This window comes from Sciurus carolinensis, chromosome 9 (assembly GCF_902686445.1).
Source record: "Sciurus carolinensis chromosome 9, mSciCar1.2, whole genome shotgun sequence".
Classification (NCBI taxonomy): domain Eukaryota; kingdom Metazoa; phylum Chordata; class Mammalia; order Rodentia; family Sciuridae; genus Sciurus; species Sciurus carolinensis.
The window spans coordinates 19,935,107-19,961,473 of NC_062221.1; the positions used below are offsets into that span (position 1 = coordinate 19,935,107).

Here is a 26,367-nt window from a genome sequence, read left to right on the forward strand (position 1 = left end):
TGCACCTGAAACTCTTTCCCTTTTTTCCCTTTAATTTTTCCTGAAGTTTAAATATAATATAATAGGTATTAGGATATTTATAAGTGTTAAATGAACTTAACATTTGTAATGTCATTTGGAAACAACCTGAAAGTATTACATGAAGTTATTTTGTTGAAAAAAAATGTTAAAATCGAATGGGTCTTTTAGTGAGAAAGCAAGCCAAGTTACCATCATGTTTTTGGTTCCCTAGTCATTAGTAAATTTACAGAAATTCATTTAAAACTCTAAAGAAGTCACTTCTCTTTTTAATTAATAAATTATGCTGATTGATTTTTTTTTTTTTTTTGGTATAAATTACAAAGTTTTCATAAATTTGGGCTCTTTTGGGCACATGCTCATTGTGGAAAAAAAAAAGAGAGAAACAAAACTACCAAATGGTATCACCTGTGGATCCACTTTTAGTATTTTGATGTGCTTTCTTTGTTTACATATTTATTGGCATGGGTTTTTTTAAGTTTTTTTAAGTTTGTTTTTTTTTAAGTTGTGTATGGACACAGTACCTTTATTTTATTTTTTAATATGGTGCTGAGGATAAAACCTAGTGCCTCACACATGCTAGGCAAGCACTCCACCACTGAGCCACAACTCCAGGCCAAAATGTAGTTTTTTTAGTTCTGTTTCTTACATGTATTTCTTATTTTACTGAAATCCTATTTACAATTTTGTGTCTTTTCAATTAACATTTACTTTAGATAAGAAATGATCATAGAAAATATTTTAATGTAATACTGTACATACATCAGTAATCTGCATCATAATTGATTTTGCTACTCTCCTCTTGAATGGTTTTAAACATTTTTACAAAATAAAATTAATGCTGTGATGGGCATTCTGGCTAAAATTTTGTTCTCCATTTTCCTTATTTCATCTTGTATTCTTAAAAGTGGAATTGCTGTGTTAACAATTATACATATGTTGAACATTCTTTATACATACTTCCACATTGCTTTTTAGAGAGTACTTGTAAATTTTATTTTTCTTCTCTACTGTCAAGAATACTATCATTCAGAAGATTATGGATGGTAGTTACATTTGAACCTCAATTTCAAGATATAATTTAACTCAACAGTAAACATTTTATAAAATAAAATATTTGTATAGACTAGATCAAGAACAGCATTAGATCTTTATTTGAAATGGAAGTGAACTGGGTTTTCCTGTGGGTATTTCCTCTGTTCCCCTCATTTCCAGAGTTGCAGCCCTTTGGCAGTCACACAGGTCATGCTCAGTATATTTTGCTCCGGTGCCCCCTAGTGCTGGGTCCTGTAGAAGCAGCCTTCAGTTTCTTTTCTCTGTAGCAGAAAGCATCTTTCTAACTTCAGTTCCTCTGGACATATACAAATACATTTAAAAAGCAAGGTAACTAAGAGTTAGGGCTAAAATAATGCTCCTGTTGCCTTGTTTGTCCTGAAGATCTAGAATTTATCCTCAGTTTTTTGTTTTTTGTTTTTTTTTCCTTCTGAAAGAAGCTGTCCTGCTTTCTGTAATCTTAAAATTATACTATTCTTCCACCTTATTCTTCATGTTTCTGTTCTGGACTGTAGTAGGGAGGGAGCAGACATCCCTGCCTTCTGAGTCAGGGACCTAGTCCTAAAGAAAATCAACATTCCCTACGTAGCTGCATGTGAAATTATTAGAGATGTTCAACTACAAAATGTGTTTGTCATCATCTTGCCTAGAAGTTGTCCTCTGAAAATTCCAATTTTCATTTCCAAACGACTGGAAAGGGGAGGAATAAGGGTGAAGGTGTAACTGATGGTGACCAAGTCCCTTTAACCTTTCTTTCCACAAACATGCTTTCCTAGAAATGAACTCAAATGCATAAAAACCTGTAGTCTGCGTTCTCTTTCCATATCCTTCAGAGTAGCAGTACATGATAAAGAAATAGTTCAGCTGTGTCCTTGCCGAGAATTCCTGTAACACATAGAGAACACCTCTTCATCTACAGAGGTGAAGGGAATGGGGCCAAGGATGACAAATAATAACTATCCCCATAGGGACAAATTTTTGTATATAACCATTGTGTATAACCATTTTATTTGACTTATTTTCTTCTAGAATTTTTCCCTTCCACCTTACATTTCTTGAGAATTCTGTCTTGGTTAACTATTCAGTTAGTTTTAAGTCTTTCCTTTTGGTCATTCAGTGACTCCAGAGTTATTCTTTAATAGAGATGTTTCTGTTAATATATCTCCAACAAAAATTGTCTGATTGGTCTAGAAGGGTTAGGAGAGAAAGAACTTATTTAATACCATTTCTCGTTCAGCTCTCAGAATGTTCTTTTTAAAAAAAAAATGTGGAATACAGAAATAGGTGACTATTCATAGTAAGTTCTAAACTTTTAATTTTATCCAACCCTAACATTTTAAAATTCTGTACCAGAAATAAATATATTCAACTTAGAAAAGTAAAAACTTAGAAGTCATGGTTTCAGCATTTCATTAAGTGTGTCATGCTTTAATTGCAACCCTGATCCTTGGCCTCCAGGTCTGGTAGGGAAGTCACTTCCCCCCACTCCTTTCACCCCGACTTGAAGGATAGCATAAACTCAGCCTCAGAAGCTTATCCGCCTAGATGCTGTTCTTACCTTCAAAGAGACAGTGACCTTTAAAGTACGATTTACAAATACCCAAACTCCTTAAGATATTTAGATGAGATAGTCAGAGACCATGACAGGGACAAGGACAGATGTACTCTGAAGGCCTTCTGTACATAGGCATTTTAATCACTTGAGGAATGTCTGTCTAAAAACTGGTAATTTTAAGGCTTATTATCTTTAAACATCCCCCGTTAGAACTAAGGACACCAAAATAAGAGTAACTTATTTTCAAGATTTGTGGGAACGTTCAACTGCCAGCTTTTATAATGTCTTGTTCCATACCTGTCAGTGTATAGACGTCTTCAGTCATCCCCATACACCTTCCAGGAACAATGGAACCTTACAGGCTGATCAACCCTTAATGAGATCACTCCCCCAGTCTTCTCAAAGGAACTGGATTGCCCAGTCTCAAGCAATAAGGATTTCTCTGGAACCATTTGGCAAAACCAGAACTGAGATAATTATCAACCAGAATCTAGCCCACCATAACTGGTAAAAGACTTGTCCCTTCCCTTATTTGGGAAGCAGCCTTATCTCTCTCTCAGTGCTGTCTCTCCTCTCCTTGAGGTTAAACCTCAAACTTTACCTGTGTGTTTGTACTCTTTGGCCCAGTTTCTTCATTTCTATTGTCAGTGGGTCAGAAGTTCCCACGTCTGACATCATATTCTATGTAGTAATTATTACAGTGCAAGAATGTTTTAACTGAGCTTATCCAGAAATGTAAGGTGATACTAAAAATAGATAAAACATAACACTTTTCACTTTCTAGTACAGAGATTGGCAATTTTCTCCCCAAAAGTTAATGATAAAAGAAGACTGCTTCCTGTTAGGCCATTTATTTGAATAGAAACAAAACAGATGTCTTCCTACTCAATTGCCTGAGTGATAGACTAATGATTTTCTTTCCTATAGTACGTTTTTTATTTTGGGACCAAAAATATTCCCAGTGATTTACAATTGCTAGGTGTCTGTTAAATGATGACTTGTTGCTGATCCAATTTATCTATATAAGAAACTCACAATTCTTAGGTTTCCAACATTTGTGTGTGTGTGTGTGTGTTACAGCATGGTTTTCTTTGGAGTTAAAACCCGAGTTTGAATTTTGGCTCTACCTCTTACCAACTCTGGCAACATAAACAAAATACTTCACCTGAGTTTCAGTTTCCTCATATATAAAGTGAGAATGATATTTACTACTAGTTAGGTTTGCTGAGAATATTACATTGAGAAAAATGTTTCAGTTAGCAGTAACTTATTTCATTGGCATTAAATCTCTGCCCTAGTCTCTAGTTCCCTGTCTTCCCTGCTAGAAACAAGAATTGAAATTGAGTGATTTATTGTTTGAGGCTATGGGAGTACCTAAATATACTCAGTAGTGTACGTTTGTGATAACAGCATGGTAGATTTTGTTCTTCATCTGAATTTTGGGATAGTTTGGGGATTCAGGTCTCTCTCTTTGGTCCTAACAGTCACTACTTTTCCCCTGTCCCTCTGACTCCTTTAGCTTCCTTCATCTTTGTACACTACAGGAAAGAGAAACCGGAAGATGTTTTGGAACTACAATAGGCATCTTAAGGGTTCCTGGATCATAAATGGATTAGCCTTTGAGGCAATGGCAGGAGTCAGCTGGTGGGGATTCATATTGCCAAGAACAGCAGCAACATTGAAAACTAGGTATTACATTTGGGGTTTAAATGTCCAGTAGTTTTATTGTGTATTTACAGAAGTTTCTATCCTGTTGGGACAAGATCCATGATTCTCCAAGAGCTAGGTCCCCAGCCCTTAATTATTTCTTAGTTTAAAATTTTCTACCTTCCTGGGATGAGTCCTTTGAACTCTCCCTTTTTGTCTTTACTTATTCTTTTGTTAACTTACCGGATTTTTTAATTAGCATCTATAAAATCGACTTGGGGAGACTGAGATAGCAAATATGATAAGGCTTCCTGAACTGTTTTCAGTTTTGCAACATATGAAATAGTCCATAACAGGATTGCCCTTAACAACAGCATTTACCATGACCTGAGTAATGGCCATGTCAGGTGAACATCCAGGTCATCATAAATAAAGTGTCTCTCACATAGCTTGCATACAAAGGATATTGGCTGCTTTATCTGGAATGTTCTATTTGGCATTTATTGGTGGAGTTGAACAGTCTCCCTTTTCAGAGTAAAACAGACCTACCAGTGACTTTTGTCTTATTCACCAGCCTGACTTCCCTTGGGAGTAAGGTCCTGTGTCTGCAGGTATACTTATCCAGGTATACTCATCTGTGATTGTTACTTAGTGAGTTATTGGTCCTGAAACAATTCTGACAGGACTTTGTCTCCATAGCATTTTAAACCAAAGATACCTAAATTTTTATCCTCAAAATTCATGTTTATGACTGGAGTTGTGGCTCAGTGGTAGAGCCTTTGCCTGGCATGTGTGAAGCACTGAGTTTAATTATCAGCACCACATCTAAATAAATAAATAAAGGTCCATCAATAACTAAAAAAAAAATTTTAAGTCCATTTTATTAGATTCTCCTCAGGAAATGGATGATGCTGACATACACAATAAAACAGTCCCTTTGCAATAAAACAGACCCCATGGTCTCTGTATTTTCTTTGTTTTGCCCTCCCCTAACATGGACTACCTTTTGACCTTTGAGGTATTTTCATTGTCCTGGCATAATTTTGCTCTGTGGATAGCTGTGAGGCTGATGGCCTTGGCCTTAGTTCATAAAGACTAACATCTGAACTCATTCCATCCTCAAGTCCTAACCCAGCACTCTTACTTAAATTTTAGCTGTTACAGATAACAGTAACCAAAGGATTGTATTTAATATGCTGCTTCTTATTTTGCATTTCCTTATGTGTCTAATGTGCCTACTCTTTTGAGATTTGGGTCTACAACATCTCTAAATTTCACTGGTAACTTTTACCAAGCATAGAGTGGCATAAGTGTCATACCATGGATGACTAGTAGTCTTTGGATCAGCGGGTTCTTCATCATCCACCCTTGACAAACCACATATATCCATGAGTAAGGATGAGCAAATCTTATCACTGCCACCAATTGTAAGAATATTAAGGAAAAATACAAACTCATTTTCTTCCCTTACTCTCACAACAGAAGATACTTCTATGACCAAAGAAATGTGAGGATTTCTCCCAACCAGAAACTAATCAGTTCAACAGTGGACACCAGCTGAGTGTCGTTTGATTCAGTTCTGACATTACCAGGAGGCAGTATTGGATCCCATGGTTTAAGGGTTCAATCCTACAAGATTGCCTCTGTCAATGCCAGCTGCAATCCCCAGTTGTTTTACTTTCTGACTGACCTACTTATAAATCAGAGTTCCCACAATACCCTCCTTGGGTTAAATTAATTTGCTAGAATGGCTCAGAAAACTTAGAGAAATACAATTCAAATTAGAAAGGATACCCATGAACACCAGATGAAGAAATTAATAGGGCAAGGCATATGGAGAAAAAGTATAGTGCTTCCATGCCTTCTCTAGATGCATCATCCTCCAGGAAACTCCACATATTCAGCTATTTGGAAGCTCCCAGAAACCAGCGTTTTGTGGATTTCTATGGAACTTTAATACATAAGCTTGCTTAATTGCATCACTGGTCATTGGTGACCAACTCAACATTCAACCCCTCCACTCCCTGGAAGGGGACTGGGCGGGACTAACCCTCTAACTGTGATTTGGTTTTTCCAGTGACCAGCTCCTATCCTGAAACTACCTAGGTGATACCAGCCATTAGCCAACTCATTAGCATACAAAAAGACAGCACTTTGGAAAGTCCCAGGATTTTAGGAGTTGAATACTTGGAAACAGACAAAAGACCTAGCTATGTATTTCAAAACATCATATAGCCCTCCCATTTAGACACTTCTCTTTTAGAATATTTGAGTACCCTGGATTTCAGTTTCTTTGTCTCTAAAATGGGAATGTTTACATTTATTTCACCTTTAATTGACCTATTATATATCATTGTCCATTCTGTTTAGAATATGATTCTAATGCACAAAAATCATAAAAATTATAAAAATCATCTTTTGGTAGTTCCTTATTGTCATCAGGATAATATCCAAACGATTTAATATGACATTTGAAATGCCCTTTCATTTAAGTGGAAATGGGTCCTGTTTTCCTCTTTTGCTTTCTTGTCACTCCTGATTATGTCTGCGCTACAATTAAATTAGCTTCCTCAGAAGTACCTTCAAACTTTTGAACAATTGGGGCCCTAACTGGAATACCTTTTTTAATAATCCTTGTCCCCTGGATTCAACTTCATTTTAGTTCTTTGTTCTCCTTTTATGACTACCTTTGACTCTGAGTTAGGTTTTCCAGCATTTGGTCCATGCTGTCTCCTACCATAGCACTCTGCACTCCAGTATAAGTTGCCTTTTATCTCAGCTGTTTTCCCCAATGCATTGTGAATGTTTGAAATTAAAGTTCAAGGTATATTGAGGTTTGGTTATTGAATATTCATCCACAGGAGCATTAGTCTTCAAGACATTTTCCTTTTTACTACTATGCACAAGATGAGCTCATTTTTTCTAAATATGTGCACTCATATTAGCAATAGGAAATATATATAACTTTTGAAGTGTCATTATTTTGGTTTCGAATGTCCCAAAATAGTAAGTGCTATCATCTCCACAAAATAGAAAAGCCTAAAGAATTTTAAGAGTACCTTGTTAAAGTGATTTTTAGTTTGTTTAGGTAATTATTTTTTATTGTTTTAAATATCATATAATACTGAATTATCTGCCTCTGTCTTGCTCATTTGTCAGGAAAATATGAGCTCTGGTATCAGTCCTGGTTTCATGCCCTTTACCAATAACTACTTTTTTAGGATCTGTTTTGTTTGTTTTTGAGACAGTGTCTCACTATTACTGCCCAGACAGTTCTGGAACTCAAGGTCTCAAAGAGATCCTCCCACCCTCAAATCCATGCTTGACACATTGTAGATGCTTAATAGATTTTAGTTTTTCTTTCAAGAAGAAGGGACATAGCTCAGTAGCAGAATGTGTATTTACGTATGCTCAGGTTCACTCCCAGTATAAAAAAAGAGAAAGTAAATTTCCCTTTAAACTTCTCAAATGTTGTTTCAGTGGGATATTATCTGGCCATCTAGTTAAATCCCATTTACTCATCCACTCTTAGATTAAACCCCATAGTCCTATGAAGGTTTATCTTACTTCCCCCAACATTCAGTACTTATTGTATTGTTTACTATTGTCAGTATGCTGCTGCACTATGTGATCTTACTATGAAACATGCTAATGTGTCGTAGAAGTGACCAGTGATTTTAACATCATCCTAAATAAACCATATTTGTAAAGGATACTCTTGGGAGCAATCACAGTGGAGCAGTCTATGGCTAAATAGAAATAAATGTTCTGGATTGTCAGCTTCACTGCCCTTTCCTTTAGGTCAGACAGCTAGAAAATAACTATACTGACTTTTAATGATAAATTTGGTTTTGCAAATTTCCTTCACAATAAACCAGTTTTGGCTATTTTCTATTATTTCTTTTGGCAATTTTCTAGGATACTAATTTGCTTACATCTTTGTGTCTTACAGGAAGATTTGTTGGTATTGAGAAAAACAGTGAAATCCTTTTTGGCTGTTTGCCAGCAGTGCCTATCTAATGTTAATACTCCAGTGAAGGAACAGGTAAGAAATTGTCAGTTATGACCTCTCAGTAAAAGTAAGCCAAATGTATTAATGAATAGTAAGAAAGTAATTTTTTATGGCAATTCTTGGCATACATGTCTGTCCCTAACATTCATGGGACCTAGAATCAATAGTTTTGATATCTGAATGTTTTAAGTTATAAAGCAAACTAACAAATTCATCATGTTTTTGTTTAGTTTTTTTTTTCTGGCTTTTTTTTTTTTTTTTTTTTTTTTTTTTTTCAGTTCACAGATTTGTATATAAATATATTCCATTCTTGTATTTCAACAAGTATACTCTCCATCAACTTTAAGACCAAGTTCTAATTTAGAAATCTTGATTCCTAAGAATTCTTTACCAGAACATTGGAGGTCTAGGGAGCAGATCTATAACTTGCCCTTCTGTCATCTCGTTTTTGCCTCCTCACACCAGGAAATTTCTTATACATGCATGTGAATACTTAACACACATGTCTCAACTCTTGTCTCCAGCACCCCTCTGAGGACTAAGAATACACAAACTCCAGATGTGATATGCCTAGGGAAGGGGCCTTTTTAGGTTTTCACAACTATGATCAGGTCTGTTAGAGCAAGAAATTCCTAAGTTTCTGTACCTCCACAGTAGTGTAGAAGTCGGGTTTGAGTAGGGATGTCTTTGGTTTAACAGACTCTTTACCCCTTGAACAAGGTTACAACCCAAAAAGTTCAGAGTGGGTCCCAGGGAAGTACTGTTTCCATTAAGTGGTTTTGTAAAATATTTCTTTAATCATATTCTTCTATTAGGAAATAAAAATAGATTGGACCTTTTATATACTGTTTCTTTGTTGATATTGGGCTAGAATAAAAGTCTTATTAGGTTAAAGTATGCAATATTATTCATCCTTTGCTATTCCTTCCTTCAAATAGATTGTCGCAAATTTTCTTTTTTATGAGTTACTAATATTTAACTTAAAATGGAAACATAAGATGGTCTTCCCTAAACCTTATTCTCTAGATGTTCAGAACCCCACCAGTGCTGTTTAGAAATACCCAGCTCTGGCCATTTAAAGCAAAAATTCATTGTTTCTGTCTCAGACCTGTTTGGTGATATTCTAAATAAGAATAAGACCTGTGTAAAAAATGTTCCCTTGGATTCTCTTTAAACTTCCCTCCTTTCAAATGACTCTTCCTAAATATCTTAATATATTTCATGATTGTACAGTCCCAGGGCATAAACTACCGTCCTTCTTCCTAATGCCAGACAACTGGATAGGCAGCCATCCACAAATGCCAAAATTGTGTTTTTTCCCTTAGAAATCAAGTTTTAGGGAATGAATTTCAGTGAATTGTTCAGATATGTCACAACCCTCAATAATCCCACAACAAAATCTTCAGATTTTTTTTATAAACTGATATGTATTTTGCCCCATCTATTTAAATAATGCACTTTTGGTAAGATACCTATAATATTTAGTTCTGGGGGAAATGTGTTGAGTTCCCTTATGATTTAATTTTTTGAGAGGTTTTTAGATACCAGTTTTGTATTAATGGTCCAACCTACTGTTAAGAGAATTTTTTAATATGAGATTTAAAAAAAAAAATTCCAAATAGTAGCTCACAGGTTTTGAGTACTGTATTATAATATGTCTAATAATAGTTTCTCTTAAATTTATGCTAATTACTTGATTAAGCCATATATAATTGATTTCTAACGTCTGTCATAATTCGTGATGCCACTGTTACATTTCCAGAGTTGAGGTTAACTTATTTTTTTAGAGTTCAGGGGAAAATCTCCTGTTCAGCTATTTTTGAGTTAACAAAGCCAAGTAAAATAAATATATTGGGAGGGGTTCTTAAATGTGGCTAGTGTTTAATGAGAAAGGGTAATTAGGTAAGAAAATTAAAACCAAAGAGTTAGAATTTAAATACTTAAAAATTATGTTATGGTCTTACTGTTGAACTGTTGTTTCGTATGTTTTCATTCACATGGGCATGCAGTCATATTCATGCACTATTTTGCTAATGAATTCCCTTTGCATTCTAGGCTTTCATGTTACTTTGTGATCTTCTGATGATTTTTAGCCACCAATTAATGACAGGTGGCAGAGAGGGCCTTCAGCCTTTGGTATTTAATCCAGATACTGGACTTCAGTCTGAACTCCTTAGTTTTGTGATGGATCATGTTTTTATTGACCAGGATGAGGAGAACCAGAGCATGGGTATTTATTCCTATCACCTTGTTGATATTGATTTTATTTTATCAATCCCAAGACAGGAGGAAAAATAATCAAATTTAATCCTTAGAGTTACTAAGATTCTCTCCCTAAAAAATGTTAATAATAATAGTCATATATTTCATAAACCAACAGGAATAAAAATATACATAATGATAGCTTCCTCCTTTAAAAGTACCTTAGAGTTCTTTCCCTATCCTTACGAGCTTCTTCATTGTATTTCAAACAGCTAGTATGTAGATACAGCATAATTTATATAATCTAGCTCGCATTAACTAACATCATTTCCAGTCTTCAGTTATAAAGAATAATCTTGTACATCTGCCATTTCCCCCATGTACAAATGTGTATGCAGTCTAGAGATTGTTTCTCATTGACTGCATCCAAGTTTACACTTTTTTTAAAGGAAAGCATCCAGGTTCTTTTTATTCCTGAGTAGTTGTCAGATATTATTACTTAAATAAAATAGAGCTCTGAGATATTAAATGGTGAAAGATAATTATCAAACCTCACTAGTCAAAATTGCGCTGAGCCTGCAAAGTAATAGCTTACCAAAGTCAAATAAATTGATAATGCTTAGTTGTTAATAAATATTATTTAGAATAAATTGTTAGTGAAATAGAGGATTTAAGCTTTCTACAATAATTTAAGAGGTATATTTGATCCACACATCTATTTGGTGCTATTAGGTATTCTTTACAGGGCTGAAGGTATAGCACAGTGGCTAACACTTGCCTAGCATGCAGACGGCCCTAGATTGGATCCATAGCATGACCAAAAAAAAGGAAAAAAAAAATCTTGTTCTTAACATTTAGAAATACTACTGTGTGGAACACAGTATGTTTATTTAAAGAATCTATCAAGAAATAAGATTTACCTGCTATTTTAAGCAAAAAGATTTACAGTTTCTCAAAGCACTGGTGCCTCAGAATTTATCAGGACTTACTAGTAAAAAGAAAGAGATTGAGAGTAAATTATTTTATGAATATATACATGTAAAGAAAAGAAAGAAGACTGATCCCAAATACAGAGCTTGAAATAAATGTTGTCATCTGGAGCCTTATAGGAAAACTTTTTCTAGGATTAGAAATACATAACACAATGGATTATGTAAAAAAAAATTTTTTTTTAATGAGAAACAGTCCTTATTTTGAAAGTTTTTAATAGGGTTAATTTTTTTAAAATATTTGCTTAACATGGTGTGTAAAATAGATTTTATTTCTCAACTGATAATATAACCATGTTTAGGACAAGCACTGAAAATTAACTGCTCCTTATATTTCCTTTATCCTTCTTTATATTTTTCTAAAATAAAACGTTTCTACCTGTCTCAGAAATTTCCAGAAATTCTTTTCTGCGGGAATGTATTAGCATAAGAAATATTGAGATTAGGCAGGCACAGTGGCACACACCTGTAATCCCAGATGCTCGAGAAGCTGAGGCAGGAGGATTGAGAGTTCAAAGCCAGCCTCAGCAACTGATGGCACTAAGAGGCACTAAGTAACTCAGTGAGACCCTATCTCTAAGTAAAATACAAATTAGGGCTGGGGATGTGACTCAGTGGCCAAAGTGTCACTGAGTTCAATTCCCAGTACCAACCCCCCACACACACAAAAAAAGAAATATTGAGATTAGAAACTGTAAGGTAAAACAAGTTGACAATATTATTATGACTAAAGTTTGAAAGTATGATTTGCTTACCTTAATCATTGCTGTGATAATCTAGAAGATAGGACTCTTAATGCCTACCAGTATTTGATAAACATGTGACTAAATAGCTCTCTAAAATAATTAATCATTATAACTATTTTTGTTCTATCTAAAACTGAATTGCACCTATTTGTGATGTTATAATGTTAAGGTAGTTTTCAAATATACAGGTTTTCTACATTGTTTTATTGGATCAAGAACCAAATTCATAACCAATTTATTTTCTGTGGTTAGAGGGTGATGAAGAAGATGAGGCTAATAAAATTGAGGCCTTACATAAAAGAAGGAATCTACTTGCTGCCTTCAGCAAACTTATCATTTATGATATTGTTGACATGCATGCAGCTGCAGACATCTTTAAACACTACATGAAGGTACAGTTTTATATTCTTACTTTTCTCCTTCTGAATACCAGAGAAATTTGCAATTACAATGAATGAATGATGAGAGAAGCTGAAATTGACAGCCTTGACCTATGTGTTGTGGATAATTTTCTCTCTTTTATATTAACTCTGTATCATTCTGCACCATTGTATCAATCTGCACTCCCTGGAGTAGGGGTTCCTAGCATTTACATGAAAAACACTCACTTTCTAGCTGCTCTCTTTTCCATAAATTTCATTTTGTTCCCAGTGCTCTGAAAAAACAGTGCTCAAAATTCTTCATGATATGGTCTAACAGGCTTAGATAAAAGGGAACACTTGTTAGTTTTTGTGTATTTGCTTTGTTCCCAGGTCAAAGAGGATGTTCTTTTTTGCCATTGTGCAGAATATTGTGTGCCATTTGATCCATTTGTATCTTTATCTATATTTGGGTATAGTCCAATTCCAATTGTGATACTTAAGTTGAGCGTCTGTGGTCCTAACCAAAATCTGAAGTTTTTGGAGTGCCGTAGTCAAAAAGATTCAGATTTTTGAGCATTTAAGATTTCAGGTTTTCAGATTTAGGCATACTCTACCAGTCAAGTCTATGCAAATGTTCCAAAATCTAAAAAGCCCTCAAATACTTCGAGTTTCAAGCATTTTGGATAAGGGAAACCACCTGTAGTTGTTAATGCATCCTAATTTCTAAACAATTGCAGTGTGATGAGTGGTGTGCTAATAACCAGTGGTTTAAATAAGACATGGTTTCTGCACTAAGGAATTTACAGATTAATAGAGAAATTAAAATATAAACATATGTAGCATTTAATAATGAATGACTACACATTCATTCTGTGCCATTGAAATTTGAGACACAGGCTTTCACGTTATCTTTGATCATTGTAATAGCCCGTCAGGACATTGTATCTGCATTTAGGGAACCTAAGACTCTTAAGAGGTTAACTTTTCCTAGGCCACACAATTATCAGAGTAGTAAACACTGACATTTGATTTTAGTTTGGTCTAGTGTGAATATGTAGCTCTTTCCACTGAACCACAAAAACTCAGCATGATTATTGTAGTGATACAGGTACAAATTACAAAGCAACACCAAATATAAAGAGAGATTTAAGTGAGAGGAACCAGAGAAATCTTCTCTTGAAACTAATGTATACACAGGGTTTGGATGGAAGAATTTGCGCTTACTATTAAGCTTGCAATGGATGAAAAGCCCATGCCAAGATAACAGCATAAATATACATATCTGTCTCTGCCCATTTTTTTCCTATGTGATCTACAAAGAAATCATGAAAGAACTTGTCAAACTGATTATTCAGAGTAGTTTTTCCTTATCCTATTATACATCACTCATCTGTAGCATTATTCCAAGTTAATATTCCTAGGTTCCTACTCAACCTGAATGAGAATGTCATTAAGGTAATGTCAAGTATTTTAAGGAAAAGGGTCGTAGAATTTTTCATATGACCTATTCTTCTGAAAAATCTATTCTTCAGCACTTTTCCTATTTTTTATCCACTCCTTAAATAACTCAGTGTTTCCATAATCTCTATAAATTTTCTTAGGACATGATTTATCTGATCTAGAAAACTGATTTATTTGTAATGACTCCATGCTTTCATTGGTTCTTCACTAAACCTGGTGTTCAATATCATTTTACAAGCTATTCTACCATTTTTAGTTTTTTTCATCAGAAAATTAGAGAATCATTTAATATGTTGAGTTTTGGTTTTAGTTTTGCCTTGTCATTTCTTAACAGTACTGCATCAGTTCCAAAAAAATAAACTTTATTCAAAATTTTTATCATCCTTAGCATTTTTTTCATACCTCAGTTCATTGTAGGCTCTGACCTTTATGGGAGTATTCTGATAGTTTTACTACTCTGATACATGGCTCTGTGACTTTTCTGTACATGATCAGTTCAAAACTGAACTTACTCTGTGCTAAACCACTCTGGTGTCCTAAAATAATAAATGAAACATTATCTGTTACTACAATCGATCCTCCCCATTCAGCCTCAGTCTCCAGAAATAAGCAATTTTAACTGTTTTGTTCTTCAGTTTCTACCCACCTTTTACATGGTGTTTGTTCAGTCCTCCTCTGAAGAATGAGAGATTTTTCTCACCTATATCACTTCCTCTCCTCCTGGAATTTCCAGCTTTTTTAGTTTTTATTATTATTACCTCATAATTTAAGTATCAAATGTGCATTGCTTTAACTTAGAAAGTATCATTTAACTCTCATTATGTTTAAGATGAAGAAATTAAATCCTTTTTGTTGGCACCTTTCCTTTCTTTCACCAGCCCATTCTTTATCTCATGAAATTTCAAAAATTTTAAAGCTGTTTTCTTTTTTTTTCCCTCATAGTATTACAATGACTATGGTGATATTATTAAGGAAACATTGAGTAAAACCAGGCAGATTGATAAAATTCAGTGTGCCAAGACCCTCATTCTCAGTTTGCAACAGGTAAGTAATTTGGAGGGGAAGGAGACAAAGAATAGATGCAACTTCTGTGTGCTTGGTATGTGTTAAAATGAGGTATCTTACCTCATTTTAAACTAACTCATTAATGTTTTACTGTGGTTACTTTCTAGTCAGACATGGGTTCCATGTCCTCTTTTGGAAGATAATCCTTCAGTTCACATTTCAAAAAGATGAAATCCTGAGGTTATCTACTCTTAGGCCAAATGAAGTATCAAATTGGAAATTTCAAAAAGCAATAATTTATAAAATAAGAAGTAAATGTAAAAGGTATTTAATGATAAAGGGATACCAGTAATATCCAAATAAGAAAATATATTGCATAAATAAAATTCTAAATACATAAATGCCTAGTAAACTAAAATAGAGATTTTAGAGAGTTCAGAAGTATGTGCATATACATTTCTACATATATGTGTAGTTTGTGATAAAGTTCTAATTTTTTCTCATCAGTAGGAAAAGGATTACTCTTCAGTTCACAGTGATGAGTTAGTTGACAATGTATTTGGAAAAATAACTATTTATGGGCTCACCTAATGTGTACCCAAATACCTACTAGGTGGATTACATATAAAGGGTAGAAATTAATCATTTTTAAGAAAATAAAGGAATTTTAAAATATATTTTTCTAAAGAAATATAAAAAAATGATCCATATTAACTTAAATAGGTTTATACATCAATCAACACTTAAAGTTTAAAAAATAAATGACCGGGGGAAAATATTTTTAATCATACATTACAAATCAGTAAAAAAGACAAAGTGAGCAAGAGGTTTGAAAAAAGTACTTTTCGGAGAAGAAAACCAATAAACATGAAAAGAGGCATAATTTCTTTAGTAATTAATGAAATACAAATTAAAACAAGGTGATATTTACCACCACTGAACAGATTAGCATAAATTGAAATGACTGATAAAGGATGTAAAAGCAAAGGTTCCCTTTAGACTAAAGAAATTACTTTTTTTAACTATATATTTTTTACTTGTGGGTGGACACATACCTTTATTTTATTTTTATGTGGTGCTGAGGATCAAATCCAGTGTTTTCACCCATGCCTGATGAGCATTCTACAACTGAGCCCAAGATATTACTTTTCTTAAAAGAAATTTAAGACAGGGTCTCACTGTGTTACCTAGGTTGACCAATTTCTGGAATCAAGCAGTCCTTTGGCCTCAACTTCCAAAATAGCTAGGACTCTGACAGGTGCACACCATTATCCCTGGCTGTTTGAAATTTTTACGGCAAAATATTGAGTGAAAAATATAAAACTGCAGGACAAAATAAGGAGTGTGGTGCCATTTATTTAAAAATAAAAATTTTATATGTACTTGTACTGTGTCTAAGCTGATGTAGGAAATATTCAGATTTTTAACACTATTACCTTTGTTATTTGGGCCAGGCCCAGTGGTGCACACATATAATCCCAGCAGCTCAGGAGACTGAGGCAGGAGGATCTCAAGTTCAAAACCAGCCTCAGCAAAAGCAAGGCACTAAGCAACTCAGTCTCTAAATAAAATACAAAATAGGGCCCATGTGTGAAGCACTGGGTTCAGTCCTCAGCACTGCATATAAATAAATGAATAAAATGAAGGCCCACCAACAACAATTTTATATATATATATATATGTATATATATATATATATAATTTGCAAAAAAAAAAAAAATAGTGTGTGCGGGCAAGAGAAAGGAGGACTTTTGCTTTGTTATTCCTTGAATTTCTTTAAAATAAAATGTATTCTTTGAATTCACTTTAAATTTTTTAAAGTTTAAGGCTTTTAAATACAGCTATCAGTAAAAGGAATTTTAAAGCTTAAGAATTTATAAACAGGGCTGGGGTTGTAGCTCAGTGGTAGAGCGCTTGCCTAGCATGTGTGATGCGCACTGGTTTTGATTCTCAGCAACACATGTAAACAAAAGTAAATAATTAAAGGAAAAGAATTTATAAATAATTATTTGTGTATTATTTGAAAATTTTTGCAAGAACCATTCCTTCTAGTAATGGCATAACAAGTGGTTCTGGCCAATCCATTGCTGAAGACCACTTTAAACAGAGAACAACATGGTAGAACACAGGAGTTATTTCAGTGAGTGTTAAGTGAAAGAAAGAGTAAAGTGATGGTTACCAGAGGCTGAAAGTGGGAGAAACAAAGTGAAGGAGACAAATATAAAGACCATGTTAAGTAGTAAAGAAAACAAACGTAAACAATACTTTTTGGGACCTGTGCCACAAAATGAATCAGAAAAGGACTGGTTGCTGGCAAAGGAAATGGAGTCAAGAAGTTAGTCGTATTTTTAAAGATGCATGCATCTAGCAGAAAAGGAATAGTTAATGATGCAAGAGAGTGCAGTATGCATAGGAGCAAACCCTTGAGTAGGTGAAGACTTTATTCTTCCTCTGTATTCAGTGCATAAGGAGGGAATAGCTTTTGTTTAAAGGTTGTCAGTTCACACCAATTTCAGGAAAGAAGATAGATTTGTACAGATAAAATTAACTTTCTAGAGTTGATGGTGGAATGAGAATTTTTTTTATATTAGTACTCTGGGGTATTTATTGTTATTTTGTAATATATATGTAACTTATAAAACCACTCCACTCAGTTTAAGAACTTTAAAGTGTATTTTGTGACCAAGTGAGAAATCATAGCCCCGTGTATTCAAATATATGTGGATATTTACATAGTGTTCTTTTATATATAATGTTCTTTTCTATAGTGTAATAAGTGAAAAAATAAAGTTCTGAATCCTATATTTCATATATCTGTGAAAAGACTATTGGTATTTGTAAATATGTCCTATATTTCTGTAAATATTTTACCTTTTCTCTTTCCAAAATATATTTTTTTTAAATTTAGCATTAAAAAGAGACAAATTTCTCTCTGCACTTAATCATACTAGTATCAGGAAAGTGAACAAGAAATTACTAATACAAAATGACCAAATAAGGGAACAGAGTGCAAGGAAAGAAACATTTATTTCATCTTATGCCTTTTACATATTTTTAAACTATACTACCTACTCTTAAAAATAAATAAAATCTTAAATTTTTTTAGCTGTAAGGTTTTTCCTTTTTTTTTTTAATTTCTTTCTACCAGTTGTTTAATGAACTTGTTCAAGAACAAGGTCCCAACCTAGATAGGACTTCTGCCCATGTCAGTGGCATTAAAGAATTGGCACGTCGCTTTGCCCTTACATTTGGACTGGACCAGATCAAGACACGAGAAGCAGTTGCCACACTTCACAAGTGAGTGACATAAGCAAACAATGTTATATAGAATCTGGTTTATTGGAATTTAACTGAAATAACTGTTGTTTGACCCATTTTTAAAGCAATAAATCACAGAATTTTCTAATTATAAGAATTTTAGCTATTAATCTAGAGATTCTCAAGTAGGAGGGCATTGTTTTATTTAGAAAAAAAAATTATCAGGGAATATAGCTCAGTGGTAGAACACATGCAAAGCACTAGGTTCAATCTCCACCTTAAAAAAGAAGAAAAATGATTTGAACTATGAATTTTCTTTGTCTTACAAAATATAAAATGGAAAGTTTATTAACTTTCTTGTCTGATCTATCAGTGAGAAAATGTGCAAAACATAGATTTAAAAGAGACTGTGCAGTACTGATTTGGTCAATCTCATTTTATAACTGTGAAAACTGAGTAACAGAAAACCTCAACTAAATTCATACAGCTGCTTGATACCATGACTAGCTCCAAGAAGCAGATCTCTGGCAGTTCACTTATCTTTCCAATGATGTTGTATAACCCCTAAGAAATACATGTAGAAATTTAGCTTTATATATATATTTTTAGAACTTACACATTTGTACTCTAAATAATAAATGTATACAGATAGATCATAAAAATTCACATTGTTTTGAATTTATCAGATTTTACTGCCTCAGTGATGATTTCACTACCTTCCCCAAATGGTTTTGTAATTTTAGCCCACTGAGAGAACTACATGAACTATCTAGGAAAAATAAGATGCTAAGATGCTATGTGTGTGGGGGTATATTTGTTTCGTTTTGTTTTGTTTTTAACTTCAGGGATGGCATAGAGTTTGCCTTTAAATACCAGAATCAGAAAGGACAAGAATATCCACCTCCTAATCTGGCTTTTCTTGAAGTACTAAGTGAATTTTCTTCTAAACTTCTTCGACAGGACAAAAAGACTGTGTAAGTTGCACATTCCAAAGGAAGTGTTTTTATGATGACCGCATTGAAATTTTGAATGGTTTATTTCTTGAAAAATGTTTAATCATACAGACAAAATACTACTGAGTAGGTTCTGATAGTTTTAAGGAAATTTAAGGAACTTTGTTTTCTTTCAAGCTTTCATATAGGCTCACTTTTAGTATCTTAGAATGTATAAGATGAAATTAAACAGGTATTGAATTCTGAAATTCAAAGATGTATGAGCATTGAGACATTGTGTAACTTTTTCTTTAACATTAATATCATTTTAGTCTTCTGGGTTTTTTAAATAATTTTGTGATTAAAAGCAACCTAAAGAAATACATGTAGCTTTCAAAAGAAATTTTTTTATTATTTTTATATATGACAATAAAATGTATTTTGACATATCAAACATACATGAGAGTATAACTTCCCATTTTTGTGGTTGTACATGATGTGGAGTTATACTGGTCATGTGTTCTTATATGATCATAGAAAAGTTATGTGCAATTCATTCTATGATCTTTACCATTCCCATCCTCACTTTCTGTCCCCTCTCCTTCCCCCTACCCACATTGTGAGTCAGCATCCACATATCAGAGAGAACATTCAAATTATTAGCTGTAGATTTGTCGTATATGGTCTTTATTACATTCCTCCTGTGCCTAAGTTATTTAGAATTTTTATCATAAAGGGATGTTGAATTTGATCAAATGCCTTGATTATATGGTTTTTGTCCTTCTCTGTTGATGTTTGTATTACATTTATTGATTTGCATATGTTGAACCATCCTTGTATCCTGGGATGAATCTTCTTGATCATTGTGATTATACATTTTTTTTTATTAGAGCCTAGTAGTAGTTGGATTTATCATGACTGGTTATGCTTTTTAATGTGCTGTTGGATTTGGTTTGCTAGTATTTTGTTGAGGATTTTCACATTTTTTTTCATCAAGGGTATGGTCCTTGTCTGGTTTTGGTATCAGGATGATGCTGATCTTATACAGTGTGTTTGGAAGAATTCCCTTATAATATTTTATATATTATAATATATTTTATTATAGTATTTTATAATAATTTAAGAAGGACTGGTATTTGTTTTTTAAATTTTTGCTGTAACTCAACAGTATAGCCATCTATCCCTGGGCTTTTTTTAATGGGAGACTTTTTATTACTGAATTGGTATTCATTATCAGTCTGTTCAGATTTTTCTTTCTTCATTATTCAATCTTAGTAAAGTGTATGTGCCCAGGAATTTGTCCATATCTTCAGGGCATCAAATATGTGTGTATATAGTTGTTCATAATAATCTTTAATAATATTTTGCATTTCTGTAGTGTCAGCTATAAATGTCTCCCTTTTCATCTCTAATTTATTTGAATCTTCTCTTTTTCTTAATCTAAAGGTTTGTCAGTTTTGTTTTATCTTTTGAAGAACCAGTTTTTTGTTTTTTTTTTTTTTTTTTTTTTTTTCTTTTGATCTGTCTATATTTACTTCTGATCTTTATTTCTTTCCTTCTATTTGGGTTTGGTTCTTATTTTTCTAGCTCTCTAAGATTCAGCATTAGATCATTTGAGATCTTTTTGCTTTTGTGATGTACAGATTGATTGCCATAAACTTCCCTTTTAGTACTGCTCTTGTTGTAACCCAAAGTTTTTGGTATGTTCTATTCCCATTTCCATTTGTTTCAAGACTATTCTTTTGATTTCTTCTCTAATCCATTGATTATTCAAGAGTAACTTGTTTAATTTCCATGCATTTGTACTATAAAGTTTTTCTTACTGATTTCCTTTTTTTTTTTTTTTTTTTTTTTTTTTTTTTTGTGGTGCTGGAGATTGAACCCAGGGCCTGTGCTTACAAGGCAAGCACAATACCAGCTGAGCTATCTCCCCAGCCTGATTTCTAATGTTGTTATTTTGTGGTCATAAAAGATACTCAATATGATTTCAAAAGTTTTTTAAATATGTTGAGTCTTGTTCATCCTGGAGAATGTTCCATGTTCAATTGAGAAGAATGTACATTCTGCAGTTGTAAGATGGAATGTTAGATATATGTTATATTTAGGTATAATTTTAACTCTGCTGTTTCTTTATTGATTTCTGTTTGGATGATCTGTCCATCCTACAGTAGGAGTACAAAATTCCTCTGCTATGATTATATTAGAATCTAACTCTCCCTTGGGACTATTAATATTTGCTCTCTATATATATTTGTGTGCTATGATATCATGTATATATTTAGAATTATTTCCTCTTGTAGAATTGACCCATTTATCATATAATGACCTTTCTTATGTCTTTTTACTGCTTCTGATTTAAAAGCCTCTTATCGAATTATGGCTACTCCTGCTTTTTTTTTTTTTTTTTTTGCAGGAGGGGGCAGGTACTGGGGATTGAACTCAGGGGCACTGGACCACCAAGCCACATCCCCAGCCCTGTTTTGTATTGTATTTAAAGACAGGGTTTCACTAAGTTGCTTAGCACCTCGCTTTTGCTGGGGCTGGATTTGAACTCACAATCCTCCTGCCTCAGCCTCCCGAGCTGCCAGGATTACAGACATGTGCTACCCTGCCTGGCTACTCCTGATTTCTTTTAAGAAAGATTTCATGGAAAATATTCCATTTCTTAGTTTTCAGTCTGTACACATCCATAGTGAAGTGAGTTTCTTATTAGCAACATGTAGTTGCATTTTGTTTTTTCATCCATTCAGTCATTCTGTGTCAGTTAGAAAATTCAGACCATTTATATTCAAAGTAGTTATTGATAGGTTAAGCCTTATTCTGGCTATTGTGTAACTTGTTTTCTAGTTTTATTATAGTTCCTTTCTTTCTCTCTCAATGTCTTCATGGTTAAATGATTTACTATAATAGTGTGTTTTGATTTCTTGCTCATGATCTTTTGTTTGTCTACTATAGATTTTTGCTTTATGGTTACAATAAGGCTTACAAAAAGCATGTATTGACTATAACAACCTATTTGAACTGGTAGGAATATAATATGATCATAAAGATAAGAAAAGAAATGGAACCAAGTGCAGGGCTGCATGCCTGTACTCTCAGGGACTCGGGAGGTTGAGACAGGAGGATCACAAGTTCAAGGCCAGCCTGGGCAACTTAGTGAGACCCTGTCTCAAAAGGACTGGGGATGTAGCACAGTGGTAAAGCACCCCTTGGGTTCAATTCCCAGTACCCGCCCCCCTAAAAAAAAGAAACAGGACTGGGGATGGTAGCTCCAGGGATTCAGTGCTTTCCTAGCATGTGCAAGGCCCTCATTAGATCTCCAACTCTGCAAAAAAGAAAAAGTGATAGAATATTATTATTTAAAACGCTACCCTTGTATTTCATTTTTCCCACATTTCAAAAGTCTGATATCCTATTTTTCATCTTTCTGTATTATAGTGCCTCTCTTGACACAGTGATAAGGTTAATATTTTTAATTGATTTGTCTTTTAGTCTTTATACTAAAGATACGAATGGTTTATATATGATGCTTACATTACAGCATTCTAATTTTGTATAGTTACTTTTACCTGTGAGTTTTATACCTTCCAGGATTTTCTTATTAATGTTTCTTTTCTTTCAGTTTGAGTAACTCCCTTTACTATTTCTGGGGGAGATTTAATTTCCCAACTTTTGTTTGTCCAGGAATTTCTTTATCTCTTTTATGTTCCTAAGGGATACTTTTGTTGGGTACAGTTGGCAGTTTTTTACCTTTAGTACTGTAAAAATAACATGCTCTTCTCTCCTGGCCTATAAAGTTCTTTCTGAGAAGTCAGCCATCAGGAGAATCGGGACATCCTAAATTTTATCTTTTGTTTCTCCTCTTGCTGCTTTGAGAATCTTCTCCTTATCTTTCACCTTTGAGAACTTGGGGTAGACTTGGTTGGGTTCAATATAACTGGGAGCCTCTGACCTTCCTGTATTTGTATATTTGTGCTCTTTTCTAGGTTTGGGAAGTTTTCTGTTATTATTTCTAGAAGTAAGTTTTCTATCCCTTTGACATTTCAAGTGCTTCTTGAATCCCAGCATCTCAAATATTTTCTAATACTGTCCCAAAACTATATGCTTCCTTCATTCCTCATTTTTTCTTCTTTTCTCCTCCAACTGTGTATTTTTAAATAACCCCATCTTCAAGCTCTTCTTTCTTCTGTTTGATCTATACTGCTGTTGAAGACTTATATCATGTTTTTAATTTTATTTAGTGTATTTTTCAGTCAAGGGTTTCTATTTTATTTTAATTGCTTTCATCTGTTTCTCAGAACACTGAATTATTTCTCTGTGTTCTCAAAACACAGTTTCCTTAAAACAGCTGTTTTAAATTCTCCATCTAAGGTAACTATATGGTCAGTTCCTGGTGCTTTATTGTGACCATTAAGTATTGATGATAGTTTCAAGAAAGTTCTTGATGCTTATTGGTGTACAATGTCATCTACACTTTAAAAGAGCAGATATTCATTCCAGTCTGTAATCTTGCTTTGTTTTTGTCCAGAAGGTCTCAACTGGCAGCTTATGTTTTCTAAGTCTTTAGTCATTTTTGCTATTTTAGCAAGCACCCTATGTTCAGGTTTGATGGGAGTCTGCTCTTAGTGTATTTTTGCTGTTTTAGCACTGAAAGACCATATATACTAAATCTGTAGTTGATGTATTCTTTAGTGAAACTGGGGAAGTTCCTAAAAGTGGTATTCCATCCCTGCATCCCTCCCCCTGGGACCGGAGCACACTCAAATTCCTCATCCACCATCAGCAGTCTGGTCAGGAATTCCAAGATTCTTCCCTGTCTGGGCAGAATTACCATAGAGAGACCAGCCCCAGACTCCTGTGATACATGCAAGACTTCCAGTGCCACAATACTGTGTCATATCCTGCATCTCAAAGCCGCAGGGAGCTACATAGCATAGTCTGTTGGATTTCTGTCATCTCAAACTTATCTTTTTATTTCACTCATTATTTCTGTTTAACCTTTTGGTTACTCAGGAGTATTTCATTTTCGAATGTTTAACTTTTTTTTTTTTTTTTTTTTTTACTGGGGAGTGAGTCCAGGGGTGCAGTTTTATCACTGAGTTACATTATCCCCAGCCCCACTCTTTGGTGGTGGTGGTAGTAGTGGGGTGTGTGTGCAGGGTCTAAGATGCTTAGGGCCTCGGAAATTTGTGAATTTCTGAATTTTCCTTTTGTTATTGATTTCTAATTTTATTCTTTTGTCAGAGATCATATTGTATGATTTTAATTCTTTTGAATTTATTGAAGCTTAATTTTATGGAACATATGGTCTAACCTGGAAAATGTTCCATATTACTTGAGAAGAACATATTTTTCTATTTTTCGGTAGAGTTTCGTTCTATAGATGTCTGTTTAGTCTAGTTGGTTTATAGTTTTGATTGTGGTGTTTTAAGTCTTCAGTTTCCTTGTTGATCATTTGTCTAGTTCTGTTTTTTTGTAGTTGTTGATGTTGTGTGTTCACTGGTACTTGGGATTGAACCCAGAGGTGCTTGACCACTGAGCCACCTAAGTCCTTTTTGATACAGGGTCTTGCTAAGTTCCATAGGGTCTCACTAATTTGCTGAGATTGATCTCAAACTTGTGATCCTCCTATCTTAGCCTCCAGAATTCCTGGAATTGCAGGCATGCATCACTGTACCCAATTGAAAAGTGGGATATTGAAGTCTGTTATTATTGAATTGACTGCCTGTCTCTTCAGTTCAGTCAGTTTTTCCTTCCTGTATTTTGGGGTTCTGTTAAGTGTATATACATTTTTAATTGTTATGCCTTCCTGATCAATTGATCATATCATTTTAAAGTGTCATATACTACGTCTACTAATTTTTATCTTGACCTCGGTTTCATCTGATATTAGTATAACCCCTCCAGCTCTATTTTGGTTGCCATTTGCATGATATGTCTTTTTTTTCCCATCATTTTACTTTCTGCCTTTTTGTCCTTAAATCTAAAGTGTGTTTCATACAGACAGCATAAGGTTGTGTCATACCTTTTTTAAAAAAATCCATCTGATAATCTGCTATTGCACTTTTTGTTTTCTATATATCTTGTGGGATTTTTGTTCTTTCTCCTTTACTGCCTTTTTATATTAGGGATGTTGTATATTTTTAATTCTTTTAATGATCTTTGTGTTTTTAGGTTTATTAGTGGTTTTATGAGTCCTTACAGTATACATCTTTTCAAAATTTACTTCAGGATGGGCATGGTGGTGCACACCTATAATCTGAGTAACTTGAGAGGCTGAGGCAGGAGGATCAGGAGTTCAAAGCCTGCCTCAGCAAAAGCAAGGTGCTAAGCAACTCAGTGAAACCCTGTCTCTAAATAAAATACAAAATAGGGCTGGGGATGTGGCTCAGTGGTCGAGTACCCTTGAGTTCAATCCCCAGTACCAAAAAAAAAAAAAAAAATTACTTCAGATTTATTGTAACTTAATTCTGAAGGAATATTTTCTTCTTTTTTTGTGCTAATGTTATAATTATTAGTTGATATAATCTTTTTTAAGAATATGAGAAAAGAAAGTAAAAATTATTTATAGAGGTTGTTACATTAACCTGTTTACTATTTTTGAGTCTTTTAATTTCTTCCTGTGGATTTTAATGATCATCTACTTTCATTCCCTACTGTCATGCATCTTTTCTCCTACCTACCTCTTTTGTGCTTATCAAATATATTACATTTCAATGTTATTGGCCTCAATGAAACAGTAATTATATATATATATGTACACACATACATACACACACACAGACACAGTTGCTTTATAATCAGTAAAGAATAGGAAGTAAACATGCATTATGTTGTCTTTTATCATAAAATCTTTTACCTACATAAGTATCTTTACTGGTTTTCTTTGTTTTTTATGTATTTTCAAATTATCCTCTGTTGCTTTCAGCCTGAAAAACTTCTTTTAATATTTCTTCTAAGGCAAGTCTGCTAGCAAAAAATCTCTCCACTTTTGTTCATTTGGGACTGTCTTTGTTTTAAATTTGACTTGACATAAGATCCTTGAGGGCTGGGGATGTAGCTCAGGGATAGAGCACTGCCTAGCATGCACAGCCCTGGATTCCATCCCTAGCACTTAAAAAAAAAAA

At 33.9% G+C, this 26,367-nt stretch overlaps 1 protein-coding gene across 3 annotated transcripts in view; it reads left to right on the forward strand.

Moving 5' to 3' along the window:
* Stag1 (stromal antigen 1) overlaps window positions 1–26,367 on the forward strand; it is a 378,160-nt gene that overhangs the window by 336,287 nt on the left and 15,506 nt on the right. For all 3 annotated transcript variants that reach the window (XM_047563511.1, XM_047563510.1, XM_047563509.1), the window contains 6 exons: window positions 8,226–8,318; window positions 10,341–10,515; window positions 12,475–12,614; window positions 14,988–15,089; window positions 18,199–18,347; window positions 19,154–19,282. In XM_047563511.1, coding sequence (XP_047419467.1) covers window positions 8,226–8,318; window positions 10,341–10,515; window positions 12,475–12,614; window positions 14,988–15,089; window positions 18,199–18,347; window positions 19,154–19,282 — 788 coding nt within the window. The remainder of the gene's footprint in view (window positions 1–8,225; window positions 8,319–10,340; window positions 10,516–12,474; window positions 12,615–14,987; window positions 15,090–18,198; window positions 18,348–19,153; window positions 19,283–26,367) is intronic.